The sequence below is a fragment of the Poecilia latipinna genome, unplaced genomic scaffold (assembly GCF_001443285.1).
Source record: "Poecilia latipinna isolate Pla-1442-1.1 unplaced genomic scaffold, P_latipinna-1.0 Scaffold678, whole genome shotgun sequence".
NCBI lineage: Eukaryota > Metazoa > Chordata > Actinopteri > Cyprinodontiformes > Poeciliidae > Poecilia > Poecilia latipinna.
Genome location: NW_015113294.1, coordinates 33,285 through 43,691, shown reverse-complemented (window position 1 = coordinate 43,691; position 10,407 = coordinate 33,285). Strand labels below are relative to the sequence as shown.

General features: G+C 37.9%; 1 protein-coding gene, 1 long non-coding RNA gene and 1 other non-coding gene across 3 annotated transcripts in view; 2 read left to right on the top strand and 1 right to left on the bottom strand.

Moving 5' to 3' along the window:
* Positions 1-2,853: 2,853 nt before the first annotated feature.
* trnai-uau (transfer RNA isoleucine (anticodon UAU)) lies at positions 2,854-2,946 on the top strand. The gene is given in 2 exon segments: positions 2,854-2,891; positions 2,911-2,946. It is a non-coding gene; the product is annotated as a tRNA-Ile (tRNA).
* Positions 2,947-4,349: 1,403 nt separating this feature from the next.
* The window catches only part of mrps5 (mitochondrial ribosomal protein S5), a 38,185-nt gene continuing 32,127 nt past the window's right edge, over positions 4,350-10,407 (bottom strand). The window contains exons 9-12 of the mRNA XM_015044488.1: positions 10,163-10,220; positions 6,685-6,747; positions 6,378-6,514; positions 4,350-4,856 (exon numbers count right to left, since the gene is read on the bottom strand). Coding sequence (XP_014899974.1) covers positions 4,632-4,856; positions 6,378-6,514; positions 6,685-6,747; positions 10,163-10,220 — 483 coding nt within the window. The 3' untranslated portion in view covers positions 4,350-4,631. The remainder of the gene's footprint in view (positions 4,857-6,377; positions 6,515-6,684; positions 6,748-10,162; positions 10,221-10,407) is intronic.
* LOC106954755 (uncharacterized) lies at positions 6,754-9,505 on the top strand. Its single transcript, XR_001426421.1, has 2 exons — positions 6,754-7,339; positions 7,409-9,505. It is a non-coding gene; the product is annotated as an uncharacterized LOC106954755 (long non-coding RNA).

Here is a 10,407-nt window from a genome sequence, read left to right as displayed (position 1 = left end):
CAAGAAATGTACCCGAAAGTATTCAGAACCAAGCACAGATCACCCTCTGGAGGTTGTGTGAAGGATCCTCCCAGCCAGCATGCCTAGGTGGGCCCCATGTGGGGACAAGGAGGGCAGACTATATGGGTCCCATATGGGTTTGTCCGCGGGTTCCACGATGGCCCCACATGGGTTTGCCCATGTAGGGCCAGAGCCCACATGGGCCCTGCATGGGCCCTATATGGTGGTGGCCCACATGGGTTTTGTCCAATTAGGGCCCATGTAGCACCCATGTGGGCTGTGGCCCTACATGGGCAAACCCATGTGGGGCCATCGTGGAACCCGCGGACAAACCCATATGGGACCCATATAGTCTGCCCTCCTTGTCCCCACATGGGTCCCACCTAGGCATGCTGGCTGGGATCAGATCACAATACAGACGGGTTCGGTCAGAAGAGTCATTGAAGGAACTAAAAGCCGATTTGATGACATATGAGTGGAGATTAATTTATAGAATAAATGCTGTGAATTCAGCATATGAAGAATTTTTAAGAATATTTAAATAACTATATGACAAAGACTGTCCAGTTAAGGAAAATAAGATGAAAAGCTGGCAAAAAAAAAAAAAAAAAAAAAGCAGTGGATTATAAACGGAATACAAAATGCATGTAAAAAGAAAAACAAACTTATTAGGGGATTTATAAAACATAGAACTTCTGAATCAGAAAACAAATATAAAAAAGTTAACTAATATTATAAAGGCATGTAAAAGGGAATATTACTATAAATTACTGGATAGTAATAAAAATAATACTAAGGCAACATGGAACATTTTAAATAGTGTTATCAGTAAAACTTCTAACAGTAACAATTGTCCACAGTATTTTTTACATAATGACCAGAATATTACCAATATGAAGAGTGTCGTAAATAAATTCAATAGTTATTTTGTGAATGTAGGACCTCACTTAGAAGAAAAAATACCTGCAATTAAAACAGCAAATCATCTAAATTATACTGAGAATAAAACAAGTTCAATGTATCATAACCCCAATGCAAGAGAAAGAATTCATTGATATTGTGAATAAATATAAAAGCAAAGCATCCACTGACTTTGATGATCTAGACACGAAAACAATTAAAATTGTAACTGAGGGTATCACTAAACCATTAACTTACACTTGTAATTTCTCATTTCAAACGGGACAATTTCCCAACAATATGAAAACAGCAAAGATTATGCCAATCTATAAAACTGGTAATAATCACTTTTTCACTAATTATAGGCCTGTCTCTCTTCTCCCTCAGTTCTCTAAAATGCTAGAAAAACTTTTAAAGAAGAGACTGGAAAAATTCATAGACAAACATACACTACTTTGCAGTGATCAATATGGATTCAGAGCAAATTGGTCAACATCACAAGGCGTAACCGACTTCATAGAAGAAATTACCAATGCAACACATAGTATGAAAATAGTTGTAGGGGTTTTCATAGATCTAAAGAAAGTGTTTGACACGATAAATCATGATATCCTAATTAAAAAATTAGAACATTATGGAATTCGAGGAGTAGTTTTGAACTGGATGAGGAGTTAAAGAGCAGAAAACAATTTGTGAAAATGGGAGATACTGAATCTGATTGTCTGGAGATTGTATGTGGGGTACCTCAGGGGGTACATTTCAAGGATTTGATGACTGCAGTTTATTGTAATTATAGAAAACTGAAGTGAAATGCATCAAAAGAGTCTGTTTTTCAATTGCTTCTAAGTTACGCCATCTATGTTTTCTCTTCAATAAGATTTTTTTTTTACCAACAAAGAAGCAAAAATATAAAAGTTCCATGCGTGTTTAGAGCAACACACGTGAAACATTTAAAGGGACAACCAACCATGCACACGCACACTCACACTCACACACACAATTGCAATTTAGACAGAAATAACCTAAATTGGTCCAAATTTAAGTCAGATCAATCCAGTTCATTCCATTCCATTGTTCATGACTGTGGCACGTTTAGATTTAAAAAGCTTGTTTTGATTTTTATGAAAGGTTGGTGGTTCAACTGTCCCTGATGCTGTTCCTCAGGTAGGTTTTTTATTTATTTATTTTTTTCCCACAACAGAAAATGTCTTCATAACTCACACCGACTAACTGGAAATGTCAACAACACAGATAACAACTCATGCAAGTGTAAAAACGTGTTTTTGGAAGGAGGAGTGATGTTAATGCCTCATCCATGCCCTTCTTTGCTTTATAGCATCTTGCTAACGAAGGAGCTTTCCTCGCTGTCAAGAAACATAATGAAAATATGTTTTTTGGAAACTTCTTCTGAAACTCCATTGTTCAGCCTTAGACACGTTGGATACTGTTTGCAAAAAAAAAAAAAAAAAAGCCTTTTTCCCTGTATAATCACCAGTCCAGCTCTACCACCCACTAGTTTGTTTACAGGATGTGAAATGAGGTCAAAAACTCATTGCCTTTTCTGAGGCAATGAGTCTTGTTGTTAATTTATAATAGATTATAATATTCGTAATATAATCACAGTCAAATTTTATAAAATATTTAAACAAATAAATTACTAAATATTTCTCTGGGGTGCTACGTCTGATCCATGGGGAGTTATAGCACCTCCTAGCGCCTCCCTGGAGCCACTACAGATATCAGTTCATCGCTGTCTTTTTCCAGGGTACTTTAAATATATGTGATATTTTCAAAAACTCGCTCGGCTATGGCGTGACTGCGCGCTCAGCTTGGTAGCCCCAAAATTCACACCATACTTGAACTACAGTACAAACAAATAAATAAATAAACGAAATGGACTTGAACGGTTTTGCTGGAAAGATTTTTTCTTCAGTATGTTGCAAAACACCGGGAGCTCCAGTGGCGCAATCGGTTAGCGCGCGGTACTTATAAGACAGTACACCTTGAGCAATGCCGAGGTTGTGAGTTCGAGCCTCACCTAGAGCATTTGTTTAATTCCGGGTCTATATTATTATGTAGAGACGGAAAGAATAAATATCCGATCTAGGAACAGAGAAGGAACCTACAGACTGTAGCAGTCATATTTCTGTGGGTGTATGTAACAGATAATATTTAATATATAAACTAACGTAATATAAAAAGTGATTAAATGAGAAATTTAAGACAAAAATCATGTGAGTCCTTGAATAAATATCTGAAAATAGGATTTTTCATGAATTGGTATTTTGAAACCAGTCTCTTTATTGCTCTTTTCAGGTTACATAAAGCCAAAGAAGGTAACTTTTATAAAATGTTTTTTTTTGTTTGTTTTTTGACATATTTGTTAAAACTATAACAAATGTAATTCACAGTATTGAACAGTATAATTCACTTTAAGTCATTTGAAAAGTAAGTCAATAGAAGAGTATTAGCGCTGTTAATCAAACTTCCCTCCTTACTCTCCGCTGTGCTACATCTAATTCCCCACAATAAAGGCTAATTAGCATGACCACAGATGATGAATGGCCCATATTTTGCAGTGCGTACACAAGGTGATTGACAACGCTAAGACCCTCCTACTGGACTTGACTGGTTGTTTTTGACCAAGCAGTTTTATTTCTGGAGTAGATGGAAATAGGACCACAAGGAGGAGGCAGAGGAGCAGAATTTTTTTCAAAGATAATCTGTCTCATATTACACCGTCAGGATATAGAATTAGATTCAGTCTTGAGCAATAACAACACATGTGCTAACTTTGTTTCTGGGTATGAAATGTACAAAAAAAAAAATCTACAGAAAGCTTACGACATACAGACAAAACACTCTGTGTCAGACATAAAGCTGTAAGCTGCAGGGGTGAAGTGAGGGTTAGCTCATAACTAATTCATTAGTATAAAATATATTAATATTGCTTTCTGATCATAAACTTCTCTGCTTTAAAACAGCCTACAGGGGTCCAACCAGGTATAAGGTGTAATTAATAAAGAGGCTTGTGAGTGTGAAATTAATTTAAATGTGTCATTTCAGTAAAATGAGACAAAACTCTTTATTGATTCCTAGTTCATTTCTGTCTGGTTGAGCTTCTGCTTTTTCTAATACAAAAAAACAAAACAAAAAAAAAAAACAAGAGAATCTGAACCTATATTGGAGGTTTTTACATTTCGAAGATTCAGCAGCAGCTCATTACTCTTCAACATATGCAGACGCTGCGACATGTCGAAGAATGAGTGGGCTCCTGTGGTGCCGTCTGTCAGGTCACTGCATTTCTAAGTCAGTGCGCAGTGGAGCAGTGCAGATTGTGTCAGATGGAAACTCATCTGGAGAATTTTCTCATCAAGTTTGACTTCCTTCCTGCTGTAGTTTTTTTTTTTTAATTTTAAACTAAAAATTAAAAAAAAAAATCTAATTGAGAGACTCAGAACAAAAACTTTATTTTACTGTCACTATTATGCAACATCACAAACACGGACAATGACATTTTTATTGACTGTTCTTAGAATGATGATGATTTAGAGTTTTGCTGACAAAAACTTTTGTGAGTTTATTAAATTGACATTTAAACAGAAAATCCCCAATACATTCAGATTAACGATGCTTTTCAATGTTTCTGTAAGAAAAGGCTCCACAAGTCCTTTCTGTTTTCTGCCATTCCTCCGTTCAGAGAGCTTTACTAAACCACCCTGTGGTCTCCTCTACCACACGGTGCGCTTCAGCCCCACCCACATGGAGCGTTTGGTTCCCTGCGCGTCTCGGACGTCGTCCCAGTGCAGCTTGGTGTCGGGGACCTCGTCCACGGACTCCGGCTGGAGACGCGCTCCGTCTTTCGGGCTGGCAACCACCATGGGCAGCGGGCCCCGCTGGGCCTGGAACTCCACGACGTGGAGCTGCTTCTTGTTGGCCAGCTTCTGATGAGTTTCCTGAAGGGTGGTCGAAGCAGTGAAAGAGATTTAGCAATGTAATAATGACGAGGAGATGAGAAGGGCTTTATCTCTTGAGTTATTAATAAAAGCACAGGAGTTATGATGGTCTGAGACGACAAGAACAGTCAGATAAATCTTTTCTCTGACAAAGAAGGAAACCGCCAATTTCCTGCAACATAGCTGGAGTAATTTATCTTTTATGTCTGTGTGAGATTAATCAGCTTATGAAATCGATTAAATCAGCAATTAAGACGTGAGAATTTTTAAGAGACTTAAAATCATTTAGAGATCTGGCAGACTTCGCAGACAATGGACTAGAAACATAGAAACAACTAAAGGCTTTTGATCTTTATATCTTCAGAGATCTAATCGGAATATGTGGTTGAAAAAGAGGTGCTGGAATATTTAAACATTTAAAAACTAAATTTAGTAATTCTGAAAGAAACAGCCGTTGAATGAAATACAAACCCGGCGTGATGAGTTCATGTCATGTTTGCTGAATTCTGAACTCATGATTAACCCTCACCTACGAGGAACATGGTCTTTTGACTTTAGCTATATGCCTCAGATGATGAAAGCTAGACTGCACTACTGCACTGATCTCACAGAATTTAAAATCATTGTCCAAAGCCACCCCTAAGAAGGTTCCGGTCCATTCCTGCTCTCACAGCCTTCAAGCATTTCAGTAACCTATCCACAGATGGCGATCCATTGGATTTTAATGGAAGGTAAACCTGAGTGTCATCTGCGTAGAAATGGTACGTTATATTTCCGGAAAAATGGATCCCAGAGGAAGCAAGCACAATGAAAATAAAATACGGCCCAGTATGGAGCCTTGAGGTACTCCGTTTTGAAGAGGAGAGCTGATAAAATTAACATGTGCTGTGGAAGATCAAACAAACTAAAGCCATTCTATTTATTAAGGATTATTAGACAATTGTTAGAGGGGGGGAAAAAGGGTTAAATATCTGGAAAATTAATATTCAACCCCAGTAAAAATAAGAAAACTCCTGGTTTTTCTGACAGAATTACCTTTTCATGCGAGTCCTAACTTTTGAAAAGCTGCTTTCCGTACTTTAACATTAAATTCTCATTGACTGATTGATTGCCACCTCGTATAAAGGGTTAAATGTGTATCAGTACAAAATTATCAAACAGTTTTAAAATCAGCAAAATACTTTTTAGCTATATGCGGGTTTTCATGTGGGATCCAATCAATACTTAAATCACTTACGCATTAAAAACCGACTCAGTACAGTTTTGTACTTCAATGAAACTCTGCCTGAGTCTGTTCTCATTGGCCGATTCAACTGGCCTAAACAAATACGGACAATTCTAAATTAGGATTTTCAAAATGGACTGGACGCAAAGAATTACCAACACCAGCTACCGGCACGTTCAACTGTTCCCTAGTAAAGGATAAAAACAAACAAACAAAAAAAAACTAAAACCAGAAATCTAGTGACTTTATTTCTGGAGAATTTTTCATTTCTTACTGACGTCCCAACATGATCTCACCTGATTGGCCAACCCAGTGAAGAGCGCCCGCGTGATGCTGAGGAGATTGACCGAGCCTTCAACTTTACAGTACATGTCCTTGATGCCAATCAGCTTGCACAGCGTGATGACGGCCCTGTGGCAGCGCAGACCATAACCTGCACAAACACAAACACAAACACACACACACACACACACACACACACACACACACACACGCAATTAAATTCCAGCTGCAGTCACAGCAGAATATATAATGATTAAATTGAAATGTTCAGAGCGGAACATCTGGCTCGAATTAGCTCTGGCAAGACGGACGCCGACCAACCCTCGCTTTGCTTCTTCATGCGCAGAGTCGTCCTCTTGAATCTGGAGTCCATGTCGTGATAAACTGTCGGCGGTGGAAAAAAAACAGCAGCTGCATCAGACGCACGGCAGAGCAGAGACAGATGGAAGCAAAACAGCCAAACCAATAAGTGATAAACAAATCCAGGAAATCTTAACGAGCTCCACGTGTTTTGCAGGCACTTGAGCTTTGATTTACGGTTTTTATCCGCCTCCCAAAAACTTTACGTTGTAGTTCTCTACATGCCCACCAGATGTCCCTCCTGCTCACTGCAGCAGCTGCAGCCCTTTACTTATTCACACTCACTTCTTCCCCACAGGAGGAGCTGTGTGCTGCCAGACGCATTGCTTCAGGAGAAAACCCTGCGTTTCCTGACATCCAGTGAATCAAAGAACTCGATATTAAACGCGGATGCTGCTGCAGTGCAGATGGGCATGGATGAGGACAGAGAAGGAAATTCGAGTAAATGAATGTTCTAAAGATTTTTTTTTAGTGCTCATTTGACAAGTCAAGGTAAGTGAAGAATCGAAAAGTTGATTTAACTTAATATAAACTTCACATTCACTTAGATGACTCATCCACCGCAGGGAAACGAGCATTTGTTGTAGCTGCAGGGGGTCCGGCCTCATCTGACAGAGTGAGAAAATCAAAACAGATTTGCATTTCTTTTTTTTATTTCAGAGAAAAGAACTAATTTATCTTTCAGACGCTGGAAGACCGAACGGATAGAAGACATCAGTAAATCCGGTGGATTTCTTCAAGCAAAGACCGAAAGTGAGCGGGGTTGATATATTCGACGCTGCTGCTACTTATAAACAAACTTAACTTTATACAGAAAGCAATGATTCAAAGAACAGAAAATTATGTTTTTGGAGGAACGTTTACCAAAAACACGAAACCGACGACAAATCCCAAAGCACTTTACGATTCGAAGGGCCATTTTTGCCTTCAGTCCAGCCAAATAAAAGTCATTTAGAGACACCAATGTTACGTAATCATTGACAACTTATAACTTTATATAAACATCTTCTAGATGAAATTTGTTGTCATTTTAAAGGGCCACCTTTACAGAAAGAAATATGTTTAGGCTTTCAAGTACAGAACATGCATTTTGCTTAAAGAGAACACTTTCTTCTGTTGTATGTGAATTTTGTGGAAAATTAGAAAAAAAAAATTGACTTAATATCATAAAACAAGATGAAAAATTTACTTTTAGTGTCATTCTGAACAACAGAAAAGCTGAAAAACTGCTAAAAACTTTAATTCATTAAATTGACATTCATTCAATAATTTTGATCATGTGCTACAATTAGGGTCTGCGTCAGATTAAAAACACCTCGTAAAACTAATATTAACGCTAATAATAAATAACATGCTACTCATTCTAATCTGAAACAACTTTTTATTGACTGCCAGCAAAAAGATCCTCATAAATAACAGAAAATTTAAAACATCAGTGTGTGTGTGTGTATTTAATATATTTAATTTGTTTCACATATTGAACTGAGTTGGTAATATGAATAAGCATTTCAACGATGTTCTAACTTATTGAATATGACTGCATATTTAAAACATTATTTATTGCTGTAGAATCCGTCGCCAAAGTTATTGAGAGTCTTTGTTAAAGAAACACACCAGGCAGGTCAGAGGTGCAGCTGTAAAGAAGTGGCAGCATCATGCTGCGCTCCAGCTGGTCAGAAGTAATGAGGTCAGTGTTATTAGTCCTATTAAAAGGGACAGCAACATAAACATGCAAGCAGAGCTACAATGGAACAATTTAGATCAAAGCATTTTCATGTTTTGGAATGGCCTAGTCAAAGTCCAGAGCAAAATCCAACTGAGAATCTGTGTGGTTCACATCTGCCCTCTATCCAGTCTGACTAAACTTGAGCTGGTTTGTGCAAAATGGTGAAAAAAGAAAAACTTAGAACTTTGTGTCATTTCCCATCAACTCCCCAATTTTGCACTTCTTTGTGTCTAATCCATAAAAACCTGAAAGAATGAATGAAAGGCCGCCGTTTTCAACGCGACAAAAATATTTCAAACAACTGGTATTTTTATATTTAAAGCAATATTTCAGCAGACCGGCTCATGCTGCAGTTGTTTTCCTTTACAAAAACATCCGTTGGGTCAAATTGTTTCCACAGAGAGAAACTTCGGTCACAGAGCTGCAGAAGAAGAAATTCAAGTAATCTGAGGTGGTGACATTGAGACAAAGAGGGAAAAAGAAAGCAATCACACAGACAGGTTGCAGATGGCAGCACAGAGAGAGCTGAACCTGAGAAAATTAAATATACCACTGTTCCTGAAGTCAAGCAGGGTACAGATCCACACACATACACACACACACCCTGCCTGGTTTGGGGCCAAATTAGGAAGCTAACTTTCTCCTCTGGTGGGCGCGGCGGAGGCTGATGACTCACTCGCATTAATCTTTCTGACGCTGCTCTCCAGCAGCGGCGAAAGAAGCCAACGGGAGCTTTCCCATAAGAAAGTTCAAATAATGCGTTCTGATTCTCGTTCATTGCCTTACAAAACCATTTTTCAGATTATGTCACTTGGGAGACTATGAGTAGGTGATTCAAGGGGGCAGCAGAGAGGAAAAAAGGAGAAAGCGAAGTTGAAGAGATTATGAGCAAAGAGGGAACAGGAAGGAGAAGAGGTAAGATGTATAAACTGTTTAGTCGCCTCAAAAGTATCCATGACCGTATTCAAACTAACCTGGTAAATTAGCGGAGAGACTCAGTTAAAATTTTTAACCAAGTTAATTGCAGGGTTAGTAATTACTCAATCGCTTTTTAATCGAAAACTATATGTCGACAAAATAAGCAACATTTTTAATAAAAAAACAAAACAAAACAGTTTTGTGGGTAAGTGGCAAGAGAAGCGGCTTTGCCATCCATCGCTGTTGTTTGTGGATGTTGCTTGTGCATCAGATTTATGGGCGTACTAGAAACAAAAGATAAAGGCTCCAGCTCTGGACTTTTTTTTTTTAGATAAACAAGCAAAACGTTGAATAATTGCGTAAAAAATTTAAACGCGTTAAATTCCTGCTTCTAAAATGACAATAAGAAACACGTTACCATTGAAAAACATGGAAATTAAGTTTGGAAAAGTTAAGAAATGTTCCTGTATTTGCTTGAAATGTAAAATTCAGACTGCTCCTGAAAATAATTTTGATTTTTAAACTTATCATAATGTTATATATAATATTTTTTATTGTTTTTTTTAATGGCGATTTTTAGCTAGTCAATTAACCCGACTATCTGATGCGATAGCTAGCCTGCACTCTGCCGCTTTACAGACCTAATTCATGGTCACACTTGGGTCATAATTTCATTAAATTAGAAAAGTACTTTTTCATAATAACCCTTTGAAAGGTTGCTTGAATAATGACCAGTCAGTAAACTGGATATGAACCAGTACTCACTGGTCAGCTCTACTGAGATGAGGAACTTACTGGTGTGGTTGTTGAATCGCTCAATGTGGTACAAATGGCGTTTGGCTCGGTTCTTGGCCTGCAAATCGCAGATGTAGTGCAAAACAGGTAGACAAAAATTAAGATGCACATTTTAAATATCTGACGACCTGGTCATTATCCAAATAAAGATTTGGATAAACACCAGGTACAGTTGTGGTCAAAAGTGTACATACACTTGTAAAAAATCATAATGTTATGGCTGTCTTGAGTTTCCAATAAGTTCT